This window comes from Symphalangus syndactylus, chromosome 24 (genome assembly GCF_028878055.3).
Source record: "Symphalangus syndactylus isolate Jambi chromosome 24, NHGRI_mSymSyn1-v2.1_pri, whole genome shotgun sequence".
NCBI lineage: Eukaryota > Metazoa > Chordata > Mammalia > Primates > Hylobatidae > Symphalangus > Symphalangus syndactylus.
This window is the reverse complement of record NC_072446.2, coordinates 55,546,476-55,562,628: the sequence shown is the minus strand read 5'-3', so window position 1 is coordinate 55,562,628 and position 16,153 is coordinate 55,546,476. Positions and strand designations below refer to the sequence as shown.

The window sequence follows — 16,153 nt, the reverse complement described above, 5'->3', positions numbered from 1 at the left end:
AAATCTCCATTATTCTCTCTTCTCCAATATTTTCTTCTTCCCCAACCACAAACTGATAAAAAGAACAAGTACATGAAAATAATGATAAAATAACTGGAGGTCTAGCTTGGATTGTTACCTTCTGTCCCAAGAATTCATTCCCAAGTCATCAAGCAATAACCTGCAGAAATAAAAGGGTCCTCGGGGCTCCACCGGGGAGGGCTGCCCTTGGCTGGTGACTTTCATTGCAGAATCGAAGTTATGACTCTGGATATACTCATCCTCCTGAGCATTTTGCCGCAAAATGACCTCGATGATTTCCTTCTCTTGGTCATAGTTCATGCCATATGGGGGTAGGGAAGGTTCATTTAGATTTAGCTGTGATGGTAAAAGGCATTCAGGACTTGTATGGCCAATGTTTTCAAGTAATTTGTCAAGAACATCATCCCCCTCCTCAACTTGAGAAGAGTCTTTCTGAGGTCCAAATGTGTCATGATGCCAGCTCGAAATCAGAAATGAAGGATTTCTTCCACTGGGTGCTAAGCAGCCTTCCAAAGGTCCATATAAAACCTTACCATCCCAAGAGTACTTCCCTGAGATATCCCTCACAATTACTCTCACATCAGAGAGACAGCCCACTGGGGATCCCCTTGCCAGTCCTTCTGTGGGTGTCTGAAGGTAGGAGATGAGGGTACTATCATTAAATACAAACAGCTGCAGGTTTGGGCTTCTGAACACCTCAGAGGACAGCTCAGAGCCTTCCACATGGGCATTGTCATGGTTCTCGCTGACAAGGCTGTGCAGTATGGCAGGGCCCCCACTGAGGGGGTAGTGCCCCAGGTGGTTCACAAGGTGGGCCATCACCATTCGAGCAGTCAAAGGGATCAACTCCAAACTTCTTCTCTTCTTCTCTGTAAACAGCAGTAAAGAAACATAAAGAGTCCGTGGTGAATGAAGATTAAAACTCAACACCTTTTTTTTGGGGGGGAGGGGGCAGTTCCAATATGGTAGATTACAGGCTTTTAGTGTGCCTCAGCCACTTAGAAATAGCAAGATAGTGCAAAAAAGATCAACTCTCTGAGCTTTAATTCAAGAAGGAAAATGGGAATCCACTGGAATCATGAAGGATGTTCCAGATCTCAGGGAGCACAGTGCAGGCAAACAGCCCCTGTGATGGTATCCAGCTGATAAGAGTGAGTGAAGCCCCAGTACCCGAGAGAGAAACAGTCTCGCTCTGTAATTTACCCTTCCACTGGGGATCCAAGTAACCCAGGCCAAGGCAGAGAATGATGTTTCTCCCAAGCCCCAGAGCTATCTTGGGGAGAGGCTTGGAGGTGCTGAGAGGAAAAGACACCAGAAAAAGCTGCAGGCATTTCCTAGATCTGGGACTGAGAGACTGGAGCACTTGCTCTGGAGTGGGGCAGGGACTTCCACAGCCAGAACTGTGGAAAGTGCCCCAGCAGTAGGCACTGGAATTGTGCTCTTCTCAACTGCAGGCTTGGGGTGGGAGGAGAGAGCTGCTACAGCTAAAGTTTCTCCTGCGCAATGAGACTTACAGCCAGGGCCAGCTTGGCAACACAGAATCAGTCTGCATGTGTCATTGCTGAGTACACCAGGCTGCTCCCCTGAGATCATGGTGCAGCAGGGCCCTCTCTGTTCCACTCCCAGGCAGGACTCCAGGCAGTAAGGGCAAATCCTTTCCTAGACTGGCAGCCTGAGCTGCCCCAACCTTCCTGTGCACACATCATGGTATAGTAGGGCCCTCTCCACTCCATGCCTAGGCAGATCTCCAGGCACTCAGAACACCTGCTTGCCTGGATGAGCAGCCTGAGCCATGCTACCCTTCCTGGACATAGATTGTGGTGCAACAGGGCCCTTTCTGCTCCGCACCCAAGCAGATCTCCCAGGCATTCAAAGCACCTGCTCACCCGGACTGGTAGTCTGACCTGCTTCACCCTTTATGTAGAGATCCTGCAGCAGGGGGACCCTCTCTGCTTCATGCTTAGGCAGGTCTCCAGGCACTGAGAGCTCCTGCTTGCCTAGTTCAGCAGCCTGAGTCTCTCCATCCCTCCTCTGCTGAGATCCTGGTACGGGGGAACCAGGGGAACCCTCTCCACTCCACACCCAGACAAATCTCCAGGTATTCGGCACACTTTCTTGCCCAGATTGGTGGCCTGAGCTGCCCCACCCTTCCTGTAGAGATTATGGTACAGTGGAGCCCGTTCCACTCCATGCCCAGGCAGATCTCCAAGACTTCAGAGCACCCACTCATCTGAATCAGCAGACTGAGCCAGCTTGCCCTTCCTGTGAGGAGACCATGGTGAAGTGGGGTCCTCCCCACCCCATGCCCAGGCATATCTCCAGGTAGCTGCAGTGCCTGCTCATCTGGGTTACCAGCCTGAGCCACCCCACCTTTCTTGTGCTGAGACTGTAGTATAGCAGAGCCCTTTGCACTCCAAGCCCAGGCAGACTTATAGGTACCTGGAGCACCCAAACCCGCTCTCCTGATCAGGAGTTTAGGTGTCCCTCTGCCTGTGCAGAGAACTAGGGGCCAAGGAGATGTCCCAGCTCCATGCCCAGGCACACCACTGGGCACCTGATGGCTGCCCACTGGATTCTCCTCAGCGCTGCTACTTGTGCCCAACACCAGGGGAGCTGTAAATGAGTCTGTCCAGTCTAGCTCAACCCGTCTTGCCCCCTGTCCACCCAGGGCTAAGCAGTGAGCTCAGACCACTGTGCACTCCATGGATCACTCCATTGCCTGAGGCAATAGAGAGCTTCTGCTGGTAAACAAGGATCAAGTATATACCACCTTGCTCACAGCCAGCTTTTACCCATAAACACCATCTATTGGCTTGTAGGTCAAATCGCACAGCCCAATATAAAACCTGCCGACAGAAGTGTATAGGGCTATGGAAGCAAATCCAGAAGATGGCAGATTGGAGGCAGTGTTAGCATGCCTCTCCCACTGGGAAGGACAGAATAGTGTGTAGAGATTCACATTGTGAACTTTTTTCCAAGGAGCAATACAGGAACTCAACAGGAAAACTGCAAGAATCCACAGACCCTTTGAAAGAAGCAGAAAGAAGCAGAAAGCTGAAGTCTACTCCATGAGACACGTGAAAAACTATAAATCCTCAGAGTGTGAGTCAGGGGAGACTACCTTCAGAATACACATCCCTATGAGGGAATCTGAAAATCCAGGTCATGGGAGAAGGCCTTAACCCTACCCAGAGCTGGAACTGCTTAAGGGAGTGATGAGAAACATAAAAGCAGAAGCAGCAGCAGGAAATGCCTTGCAGGCATTCTCAGTCTCCAGCATGAACTGAGGGAAGCCATACCTGAATATATCTCACAGGGGACCTTGGGGAAGCCAGTCAACCAGCTCAGAAAGGGGTTGCAGGGTGAAAGATGCTCCTAACTGAATTTCGTGACATAATCTCGAGCAGGGATGAACTCCTTTGACCAGAACCGGTGGGGGTGAGGGTGGAGGGGGCAGGGAAGTGCACTGCAGACACATCCGCCTCATGGGCAGACAGGAGGGGCACAGCCCGAAAGCCAGGTGGGAAAGCTTATGGCCTGGGGCAGATCTGGATTCTGTGTGCAGACTGCCTGGATCTAAACCTGGTGCTGCTAGTAGAACACTGAGGGAGTGAGATCGGCCTTGCCAACTGCATGGGGGCTGGGCAAGGCTTACTGCTGCCTGCTACTCTGCACTCCCATTGTGAACTCTTCTGTGCAGCAGAGGCAGTTATACTATCTCTGGAACATTACCCCAGCTGCCTGAAAACCACCCCCTGACCCTCAAAGGAGCCATGGTTGGCCCCACTCAAGGAGAGTCAGAGCACAGACCTGCTTAACCCTATCCCCACCAGTTGGTATGTATCCCTGCACCCACCCTGGTAGCTTAACACAAAGGACATAAACTTGTGGGAGCTTTACAGCCCTGCCCATTGCCTCAGAACCAGATTACTTCCCCTAGGCAATTTAGGGCAAGCTCAAATCCCATGGCTAGTACTGCAGCTGGTGCTCTCTTGCAAGCACCAACTCGTGGCTGGAAGCTAGCTGATGCAGCCCACTACAGCATCTACAGGTGGAATAACACTGCCCAGGAAGGAGAAAATGGCTGAATGACCTCAGCTATCACCACTGCCTATAATACTCTAGCCACCAGAGGTCCTGAGCCTGTCCAAGTGAAAGTTAACTACAGTTAAAACCAGCATTCAAGGAAGCCAGCACCATAAGCATATCTATAACCAAGGAATCTCACAGAGTCTATGTTACTCCCCTGCCACCTCCATCAGAGCTGGTGCTGGTACCCACTGCTGGGAGACTTGAAGAAAAGTCACATCACTGGATCACTTGTAGACATTTCCCAGCACCAGCCTGGAGTGTGGCAGCCCCACTGGGTGGCTAGACCCAGAAGAGCAATAGCAGTCACTGTAGTCTGGCTATCAAGAACTCCTATTCCTAGGGAAAGGGGGAGAGCACCACATGAAGGGAACACCCCATGGGACAAAAGAATTTGGATGGCAGGCCTTGAGTCCCACATCTTTCTGCTGGTTGGAAGTCTCCTGCAGCAGAGACACAATTGCAGTGCTGGGTGCAGCAGGGAAAGTCTGCACCTCTACCCCAACAGGCAGGCAGCCTTGCATGCTCGTGAAGGGTCATGGAGAAGGGGTCCTTGTTCTCCACCTTGTCCACCACCACAGACACAACTGGAACTTCTCCCATGGGAATTCAGCATGCATGTACCTATAGATAGCCCTCCTGGAACAATTCACGGTGACTGCATCCTCACAGAAGCACTCTCCAAGTTTAGGCTTGCACAAGAGGCAGAGTCACAATTCCTTTCTATATGGAACATCAACATCCCTCATCCCTACAGATGAAAAGAGGTGCCTGTCTGATGTGAATAGCCAAAACATTAGGACAGGAGTGAGGCTGGGAGGTGGGTAACTTTCTTGCTGGCCTGACAGGGGAGCTGGATTAGTTCCCACTCTTCACCCTGATAAAACTCAGTGCATCTAACTGAGAGATCCCCTAACCACATTAATCAAGGCTGGGGCCTCAGCCCCCCATTGTGTATTGTATCTAACCACCTGCTTTAGCTGCAACTGGTTTCTATCTAGGGATACTTCCCCTACTGGCCTGAAGCCTGGATCATCAAGAGAGTAAGTAAAATACTGGGGAAAAATTAAACAAATAAAAAAGTGCATAACACGGGGAAATGAGATAAGCTTCAAGAGATCCTCGCCATTCCAATTCCACAGGAGACAGTGAAATTGCCCACACCCCGAGTACATAACTACTACAATCAGCATCTGAGAAAGTCAGCATACAAAGACTCTCTATAACCAAGAGACTATATGGAGTCTTCACCCCTAAAAGCAGCAAAATCAAATTAGGCTATAATAAATTAGAAACATTAAAGTCATATCTTTAAGAGGGGGAAAAAAGAAATTAAAAAATATAGTCAAATCAAGAATAAATTCAAGAACAATTTGAAGAAACAGTCTACACAAATGAGAAGGAACCAGAAAATACAGATAATATGATAAAACAAGGTTGAAAAGATCACAGTAGCTTCCCAGCAATGGATCCAAACCAAGATGAAATCTTTGAAATACCAGATAAAGAATTCAGAAGGTTGATTATTAAGCTACTCAACGAGATCCCAGAGAAAGGTGAAAACCAACATAAATAATTTTTTTTTTTTCCCGAGATGGAGTCTTGCTCTGTCGCCAGGCTGGAGTGCAATGGCGTGATCATGGCTCATTGCAACCTCTGCCTCCCGGGTTCAAGTGATTCTCCTGCCTCAGCCTCCCGAGTAGCTGGGACTAAAGGCACCTGCCACCACGCCCGGCTGATTTTTTGTATTTTTAATAGAGATAAGGTTTCACCACGTTAACCAGGATGGTCTGGATCTCCTGACCTCGTGATCCACCTGCCTCGGCCTCCCAAAGTGCTGGGATTACAGGTGTCAGCCACCATGCCCGGCCACCCTGACCAGAGATAGTTTTGTTATGGATGATGAAGTATGACACTGAGTGAAAAAAAATACCCTCAAATTTGAGCTCTTTCTTGCTTTACCAAAAATACCTATGCTATCACCTTTATTTTTCCTTTTCACTTTCTATATGATGTATCCGCTTAGAAAGGACGTGCACACCAATATGTTTTTAAACATCTTGCCTATTTGCTTAGTTAATATGTCAGTGAATTTTAAAAACTCCTTTGTCAGAGAAGTTTAAGCAATTATTTCTAGTACTTTAGAACTATCTTGGGAATGTTTGCATTAGCTCCTGAGGTTTTCTGGAGAACAAATATTCAGGTAAAAGAGTATTGTACATTGAAAGAAAAATGGTGTCAGAATTTAAATGTATATTTTTAGGTTTTTCCTTTTTCAATAACCTATTTATCTTCTGCTATTTTTAAGTGACAACTCATAATAAATGGTGAACCTATTTTAGGGATAGCCATGTTTTGGGGATATACTCATGTGGATGAGTATAAATTAATGACTTTAGGAAAAAATAAGTTAATTTTATTATAAGACATATGAACTTACAGTAGGGAACAACAAAAGAAATAGATTAAGAGTTGTTTCAATTACTTAATAAAAATAATTTATCATTGCGGGGGAAAAAGTAAAGCAGACATTGCAGTTAACAGACAGTGGAGCTCTGGAAATAAACAATTAAATGATTAAATAAATGGAGAACAAATCAAGGGAACAACATGAAAATGAACCATGTACCATCCACCACCAACACAACTCAAAACAAGAGTGTTAAGTCTACTCCACGTCAAAAATCTCAGAGTAAATAATGCATTTTAGGAACTTGGTCATTAAATCTTAGGTTCAAATTCCACCTCCCTTACTTCTGACTTGTACACACCCCTGGGAATATCCCTTAACCTCAGTTTGCTCATCTACAAAATGCAGCTAAAATCGGGACTGCTAGATTTTAAGTCCTTGCTCATGACTGTCACCCCCAGTCCTGTCTTTTTCATCCTCATCTCACCTTCCCCTTCACGTCAGCTTGAACCTTGCTCCAGACTCCGTAGTGCTGCAAGCATACCCCTGGACCTTGGTCCTCCCTCACCCTGCCACTGCCTGCTGTGTCCTTCCTCCTTCCACCAAGGGCCTCACAAAAGGAGTCTGACTCAGGGATCTGACTGTCACTGCACAGGTCCCCTGCTCATGTTATCTGGCTGGACCCACCACTCTGGTGAAACTGCTCTGGCAAAACCTACCACCAAACACCTAGTTGGGAAATATAACAGCTCCTGTTTCATTCTCACCTTCCCTAAGCTTTCTGAAGCAACCAGCACTGCTGACCTTTCTCAACTTCTTATCTGCTTTCTTCCTTGACTTGCTAGAAATGACTCTTTCTTGGTCCTCTTTCCACTTCCCTGACTTTGCTTTCCTGGTGACATTCCCTCACTCTGCTGTCCTTAAGGATGTTTCTGCCCACAAGGTTCTAGTCTTGGGCCTAGGTTTTTAACTTGTGAAGTCCATATAATTTTCATGGATGATCTAACACTTCACACCTACATCTCTTTAAATTTTTTTTTTTTTTTTTAAGATAGGGTCTCACTCTGTCGTTCAAGCTAGAGTGCAGTGGCGCTGATCACAGCAGCCTTGACCTCACAGACTCAAGTGGTCCTGTGCTCAAGTGATCTGCTCGCCTTGGCCTCCCAAAGTGACGGGATTACAGGTGGGAGCCATCATGCTTGGCCTTCTTCTAATTTTTAGTGTTGAGACAACTAAAGATTCACATGTAGTTGTAAGCAGTAATACAGAGAGACCTCAAATACCCTTCATCTCAGGGTAACATCTTGCATACCTATAGAACAATATCACAGTTAGGAAATTGACATTGATAATAATCCATCTACATTATTCAGTGTTCACCAGTTTTACATGCATGCATTTGTGTGTGTGTGTGTTTGGTTCTATGCAATTTTATCATATGTATAGACAATACACCCACATTCTGACTCCCATTCCAAGGCCCAAAGCTGGGCTCCTATCATTCTGGGGAGAGGGGTGCTTAAGTAAGAAATATAGCAGGCTCTAAGTCCTGACAATCCCTATATGCTCTAAAATGGACTCTCTGCTATGAGCAGAGCAAATCTAAAACTGTAGCAAGTAAATTTCCATCTCTTTTTATGATAGTCTCCTAACTTGGAACAATCTATGAGCTCCCTTCAACACCTGCCCACCCTGCTAAGTCTGGCTTAAGTCCTTCTTCATGGAAAGCCCTCATGATGCTACCAGTCCACAATGAGTCCTTCTGGACTTCACTATGTGTTTTCCATTAGATGTAAAGCTCCTTGAGGATAGAAAATGAGCCTTTTTTGTGAGTTCCATGGATCTGAGACACACCTGTCTTCAATAATACAAAAACCATTTGAACTACTAAAATGGGAAAACAGAGGAGAAAAAAAGAGAAAAAAAGAAGAAACTTCAAGGAAGGCAGAATTTGCCATCACAGAGGACTCCAGGAACTAGGATTTCAACTTCAACAACTAGATTAAAAAAAAAATAGTACAGCAAGCATGGCAAAAGGCTAAATCCTTTCTTTTCCTTCCCACAAGATTTCATACCTGAAAGAATACTCACCCTCTTCAACAGTCAGCAGGTTACCCAATTCTGCTGATGAATGATACTGAACTGGCTCAGAGCTCTTCACATTTGCCAGTGGCAGGAAGGGGTCATAATCCGTGGATGACAAGTCAGCCAGGGTCAGTGTGTAGTGACTCTGTTGGGTGTACGTGCTTGAGCCACACACACAGCAGTGCAGAACCTGTGAAAACAGAGGCCATGTGCACCATGGATGCTACCCACCTCGTGTTCCCTGACGATCTGTCAAACTACTGTAGCACTTTGCAGCTAGGATTCCTGCTTGGTCCTAGCTGGAAATGGAATGACCATTCTTAAATATCTTCTTGCTATTAGCAAATTTATTTTGCTCCTTTCATATCAATGCCAAGAAATATGTTCTCAAGGCAAAAGGAGAGTAAAAGTTAAAAAGTACTTATTTACATTCTGTGTGATTGCACATACCTAAGTCCCCCTCCTGTCCACTAAAGGTGGCACACAGGTAGAAGGAACTAATCAGGGGATGAAGGGTAGTGGTGGGACAGGCCAACCACGGTGGAGGGTGGAATGAGCACAACAAGCAGAGACCATTAGTGCACGTCATGACTAGTCATGAGTTTAAATTAGTATAACTCATGATGCCATAAATTGTAAGGGCTAACTTAATACAATTTTTAAATTTTTCTTATTTTCACAAGATTAGTTCCTGAAAGTTCACTGGTTGTTTACAAATTGCAGTTGACTGAAGATCTATCTACTCATTTGAGCCTTTGTACACATACAAGCCATGCAAACACAAATCATCTTGAATATGCCAAAATGCATAAATGAGGTAATAATTATAACAGATTTCCCTTTTTAATCATAAATTCAAGATCATCAACTCCAAACACTGATTTTTATAAGAATCAAGGTAATACTTGAGAAAATAAGAAAACACCATTGGGTTAAATATATTTATGTAAAGTAAAGTCACTTTTAGATGACTAGCTTTGGTTTGCTGACATGGCAAGAGGCCATGTGGTCAGGTACCCTTTGTAAATGGCTACAAAGTACCAAGAATTACAGTTATCAGGGCAACCACTTGACTATGTCCTCTTCCTAGCAAAAAATGCAGTATAGGAAAATCCTTATGGCAGCTCTCTTATTAATTTAAAAATTAAGTTGCAATCACTGAATTAATTTCTAGTAGCCAAAATACAATAAATGTAGGAAATGCACATTAAAACCACATGTTATGTGTAAACTAGCACAACTACTTTGGAAAATTATTTGGTGTTCACCAATAAGGCAGAATACATGTATTCTAGCAACTTCACTCCTAGGTATACACCCAACAGAAATGCAAACGTATATGTACCAAAAAAAAAAAAAAAAAACTTGAATATTCACATTTTATTGGTCCAAAACTCTAACTATCCAAATGTCTATGAACAGTAAAATGGATAAATACATTGTGGTTTATTCTGTGTAATACTATATATCACCAAGAGTGAAAAATCTGCAACTATTCACAACGGTTTGAATAAATCACTCAAAAATAATGTTGAGCAAAAGATGTCAGACAAAAGAGGACATACTGTATGACTCAATTTGTATAAAGTTCAAAACAGGCAAAACTACTCTGCTCTGTTACACAAGATAGCGGCTATCCCCGGACATGGGTATGGGGCCAGTGGCTACGGGGAGGCACAGAGAAGGCTTCCAGGATGCCAGGAATGTTCTGTTTCCTGATCCGGACTCCGATTTTACAAGCATGCTCACTTGGTAAAAATTCATCAAGCTTTCACTTACAGACTGATGCAGTTTTCTGGAGGCATATTATACTTCAATAAAAAGTTTACTTTTAAAATACAAAACAAACAGTTATTTAGTAAATTTATGAATTTTTACTATGAGGTGACTTTTATAGTGGTAAAGCAATTTTAAGAGAAATCTTTAAGAAAAGAAAGAACTCAGAAAAGAGATTTACATAAGTGATTGTGGCTAATTCAGTTGGCCCAAACTAAGCTCTGTACAGGTTTATAAGCCACAAAAACAACAGAAGTATTTAATGAATCCTAATATAGTTATTAAAATCTTTGACTACTGAAGAAACCACTTAAGAATATACAAATACTTTTTAGTAGAATTTCAACCACAATTAGGTGATTTTGTTTTTTTTTTTAAAGTAATACTTTTAAAAATAAGGCAACAAAGTAATCAGGTGACTTGGACTCTTCTTTATTATTAAAGGTTTCTTACTAAAAGAATAAGCCACAGAATTTTCCCTCCATAACAGTAATTATTCAGTGGACATGCAAATGCTAAACAAACAACCAAGGTTTGAGAGACACTGTTAAGACAAATTACAGAAGGATATTATAAGCAATCCAGAGCAAATGCCACACCTAGTCATCAATGTGTATGTGTGTAGGGGGAAGGGATGGGGGGTTAACTAAGAACATTTTAAATGTTATAAAAATGATGAAGCTAATTACTTTGATGTGACATAGTTCCTTAATTCATTTCTTAAGATTTTTTTGAGGCAAAACGATTACTAAGACCATTAAACCTTTTTCTTCCTTTGATAAACAGATTTTGTCAAACTAATGCTGTATACAAATAGATAAAAGAAATAAGACCTGGCGTTCTATAGATTAGTAGGGTGGCTGTAGTTAACAATAATCAACTGTAGATTTCAAAATAGCTAGAAGAGAATAATTCTAGTGTCCCTAGCATAAAGAAAAGATAAACATTTAAGACAGACATCCCAATTACCCTGATTTGATTACGTGAATGTATTATCAAATGTACCCTGAAAATATGTACATCTAATATGTATCAACAAAAATAAATTAATCTTTTTAAAAGAAGCCATTTGCCCTAGGGATAGGGATATAGATATCCCTATAATATGAACAGTTCTTTAAGTAGACATAGAACATGTACCACGAAAATTGAAGAATTCTGATGAAACTGCAGTTGTTTAAAGATTAAAGATGATAGTCATGTAAAATGCATGCATCTTTAACTTGGTAACCACTGCTTCTTTACATCTGTTCTGCTTTCAGTCCTTAAGTTACTTACTTTTTTTTTTTGTTTGGGATGGAGTCTCGCTCTGTCATCCAGGTTGGAGTGCAGTGGTGAGATCTCGGCTCACTACAAACTCTGCCTCCCAGGTTCATGCCATTCTCCTGCCTCAGCCTCCGGGGTAGCTGGGACTACAGGCACCCGCCACCACGCCCGGCTAATTTTTTGTACTTTTAGTAGAGACAGGGTTTCACCATGTTAGCCAGGATGGTCTCAATCTCCTGACCTTGTGATCTGCCCGCCTCAGCCTCCCGAAGTGCTGGGATTACAGGCGTGAGCTACTGCGCCCAGCCAAGTTATTTACTTTTTAAGAAAATGTTTAAGCCATCATAAATCCTTTTCAAAAGGGCAATGACAAATAAGTACATGCATAAGACATATTTTGGTGGTTCTCTGGCATATAAACCCACACTCTATTCCCCCAGGCCCAGGTGGAGACTCACCCTGTAGATATAATCCAGCAAGGGGGCTCTGGCCGAATGCTGCTCCTCTAGGACCACCGTGGACACGGGGTGGAGAAGGACACCCACAGGCAATGCCATGCACCAGTCCAAGAGGCAGAGTAGCAAGGACACAATAAACTGGAAGAAGAACATGCCCAGTAACTTATGCTGCAGTCTCTTAAATCTCACTACATGTAATAATAAGAGAATTGTCCCTACACACAGTATTCAGTGGACATGCAGGTGCTAGATAGGTAGATAAGTAAGTAAATAAATAAATAAGTAGCATTTTCACAAAAAAGACTGTTAAGGCCAATAGAGAAGGATATTACAAAGGATATCACTAGTTGTAACATTATTTATCATTTTACCTTACGTTAAAATAAAAAAACTCTAGGAAAAACTTAATGTGCCACCTACCTTCTTGTCTGTTTCCACTGAGGAGTACTCTGCACTTGGTAAAAGAAAAGCAATTGTGGCCACAAGGATCTGCATAAAAGATAAATCCCCAATCAAACAGACCATATTTGTAAGCCTTTGTAAGCCTATGTTAGGAGTCCCACGATGGCCTTGCAACTAAACCCAGCTTGGTACCAACTCACCAGAGAAAGGTGATACAAAGCAGAGGGCCAGCTGTGTGGTGATCTTGAAAATTAGGGAAAGACAATGGGGCCACATCCAGTTTCTACTCTACTTTTCTGGTTGAAAAATTAGGAGGGAAGGCAGAGAAAAGAGTACTTCTCTCTGCAGTCACATAATTCTGAACATCAGTTTCCACAGTTTTCATAGTGAAGTAAAAAAATACTTCCAAAAATAATTATGAAAATGCTCCCATTTTAGTTTTATTGTAAATTACCCTACGTCTCCACCTGCTGTCCTGGTGTAAACAGCACCCCTTTTATTCTCAAAAGCGGTCCCATTTAGATGATAAATTACATCGTCACCCCAAAACCCTACTTTCCATTTCAGAGCACTATATGTTCCCATGTCCAAACTCCATTTCACTCTAGGTTACTTAAGGTCAAAAATCACTTGTGCCTTTTAATGTATCTCTGAGAGAACAAAGTGATCTTTCCAGTGAAATCTGTCTAGGGCTGAGAGAAAATAAATCAATATCACTTCTTCTCTCTCTTTGTAATACCTCATGGAGACAAATCAAGTTTCCTCGAAGAGTTACCACTGGATGTATAAGAACAGGGCATGTTTTAACAGTGCAGCTATAAAAATCAGTAGAAGTGCCTTATCCCATGGACACCTACGGGGGTGAAGCTGCCTGCTTGTGTACAGGCAAAGCACACTTGGATGCAAGTGGCCTTCAGGATATGACTGTTGAGAAGATTCTTCCTATTCCTTCCACCCCTCTCTCCTACCAGTTACCCCCACAAAGGTTATCGTGGTAGCAATCTCATTACAGCCGGTAATCATGCTAGGGCAGAAAGTGTGGTCCAGGGCTTTAGTCTGGGAGAGACTTCTGTTTTACGCAACAGCTGCCCCCCTCCACCCCTCATGGAGGGCATCATAACCAGCTGCCTACTCCTTGTTGGCACCATCCAAATTGCTCTTGATGAATGAAGCCCAATCTACAAAAGGTCTCTTTGTTGTGGTCGTGCCTGCCTTTCAAACTCCCCAAGTATAAGCCTCTGTCTGGAATACTGCTGGCTTCCTTATATAGTGCCTGAAATCACAGCTGAGAAGAACCAGTCTAACTTAATCTTAAAACGAGTGACTTGTGGCAATTTAATAGTCGGTTCTCTAACAATTATTTGAATATCTATAATTAATTAAATACCAAATACAGTAAAAAGGAAATGCTTATGTTTTAGTATTACAGAAAAAAAGACTTACTTCTGCCATTTTCCGAGGCAGAGAGGTTTCAAACATCTGAAGCTTCTCCCAGTAGGAAACCAGCAACTGAAGCACATCGCAAGCTACCTGGGCCACGATTTTGTTGGGAAACTATAAAAGGAAACCGAATCCCAAAGCAGACACATAACTTAACAGGTGCATCATTCTTAAAAGGACAAAATAGTTATTTCTTCTCAGTTCCTTATAGATTACATTTATCTGTTTTGCCTCAAATTGATGAAAAATATGTCCCATTACCAGAGAGTTTAGACATCGTCACATCACCATTTTAAAACTGCCCCTTCTCTAGCCTCACTGTGTTAATTTACATAACGTTCCACAGGAACAAGGAGCTTTCATTTACTCATTTGGAAATTAAAACCATAATTTCAAATTTCTTATTCAGTTCACATAAATCATATTTTTGACAACTAGAGAAAATTAAAATGTACCCCCGTACGCTGAACCTTTTACGAGGATTTTACTCATTCTCTCACTGATAAATCTTCACTGACAGCTCTGCAAGGTAGATGTTATTTTCATTTTAACACATGGAGAAACAGGGATTGATCAAATGGCTTTCTATCCTATGAAGTAAAACTTGACCTACATGTATAACGTACTAAGAATGTGTAAAATTAGAGTGTAGGAGAAGATAACTAATGAATTATGGTATACTCAATTATTTTGAGTATGTTTCCTGAGGCTGGCACGCGTCTCAAGTCACCACCAAGGGCTGGATGCTTCCATTGATTGTGAAGCAGCATGTCTAAGGGCAGCACCTTCAAGGTCTTACTTTTTCATGCTGGGAGAGCATAGAAGGGATAAGGGCACCCTCTGCTTTCCTCCCTGGCCAGAACATGCAGCTACACCATTATCCATATCTCATTATCTACAGCAGGAAAGGTTCGTCACTGACCCTAGTATAGGGACACCTCACTCTAAGCCACATGAAGCAGACCATCATCAACATTTAGTGCCCCAGTGACAAATGTACAGAATAAGGAAGAAGATAAGGGAAAGGTTTTTAATTCTACAGAATAAACAGTTACTGACTACCCCCACCTGAGAGGCACTAGCTAAACCCAGGGCTGTAGTCGTTGCACTCAGGGGCTCTTCACAGCCTTCCCTGGCCACAGAGACCCCACATCCCAGATGACCAAATTTCCACTGGCCTTGTTCCATCTCTCACTCTGGCTTGCTCCTGCCCCATGGCCTTTGCACCTGCTCCTTCCCCAACTTTGCTTGGAACACTTAATCCCCAGGTCTGCATGTGGTTTGCATTGTTACACCTTTCAAATTGTGGCACAAAATGTCATCTCCTCCCTGAGGCCACCACACTCCCCCTGCCAAGAGCTGGGTGGTGGCCCACCCCCTCAGCTCTTCAGCTTCATCCTATTCCCCTATTAGATCTCCTTCACAGCATTACAGGCTATCAGTGCTGACCTTTTTGTTATTTTCCTGCATATATTGTTCACCACTGTAATGGTTAATGCCTAGCATGGCCCCCTTAAGGATGTGCGTGGCGTGCCTAAGATGAAGATGAAACTCTGAGAAAGTGGGAGAACATGAGTGGGCACTGTGTGTGTTGCTGCTGCACCACAGTGGCAGAGTCACCAGGTGGAAACATAAGGCTGGCAAAGCTCTGAACTCAAGAAGGTGGAAACAGACAAGGGAAAATTATGAGAGCCGACAGACAAGACACAAAAGCTATGGGCAGACAGGAGTGGGACATGAGGCTTAGGGGAAAACAGGCAGAGAGAAGGCATCGTGGAGGGAGAGGAGAGCTAAGCTGTGCCTGAAAGAATGCAGGAGGGATGTGGGGTCTCCTTCCAGGTATGGGTGGCAGGGCCCAGGCACCAAGATTGGAAAGGTCGGTCGGATACAGGGAGCTGCAGGCAGGGTGGTGTTACTGACATGAAATGAAAGAGGTGGGGAATGGTGGAGATGAAATAAGCCATTCATTTGCTCTCTCACTTCTCCAGCATATAGTCATAGAGCACCGACAGAGTGCCATGCTGAGTGCTCCAGCCTGTGGGCTGCACTGGTCAGCCTGTGCGCGGACAGATCCCTCTGACAGCGGTATGAACAGTAATCTGTGGGGGCCAGTCTAGGACTCGTGACTCTGATCAGGAGGCTCAGTATTGGCAGGGTGAGTGTGTGAGGGATGGACTTGGGCAGTGGGTGGGACGGACCACGGGCA

The 16,153-nt window shown here is 43.8% G+C and overlaps 1 protein-coding gene across 5 annotated transcripts in view; it reads right to left on the bottom strand.

The window, feature by feature from the left end:
* RALGAPA2 (Ral GTPase activating protein catalytic subunit alpha 2) overlaps nt 1-16,153 on the bottom strand; it is a 337,491-nt gene that overhangs the window by 127,026 nt on the left and 194,312 nt on the right. For all 5 annotated transcript variants that reach the window (XM_055265963.2, XM_063634225.1, XM_063634226.1 and 2 more), the window contains 5 exons: nt 13,951-14,061; nt 12,526-12,594; nt 12,106-12,243; nt 8,612-8,795; nt 119-890 (listed from right to left, as the gene is read on the bottom strand). In XM_055265963.2, coding sequence (XP_055121938.1) covers nt 119-890; nt 8,612-8,795; nt 12,106-12,243; nt 12,526-12,594; nt 13,951-14,061 — 1,274 coding nt within the window. The remainder of the gene's footprint in view (nt 1-118; nt 891-8,611; nt 8,796-12,105; nt 12,244-12,525; nt 12,595-13,950; nt 14,062-16,153) is intronic.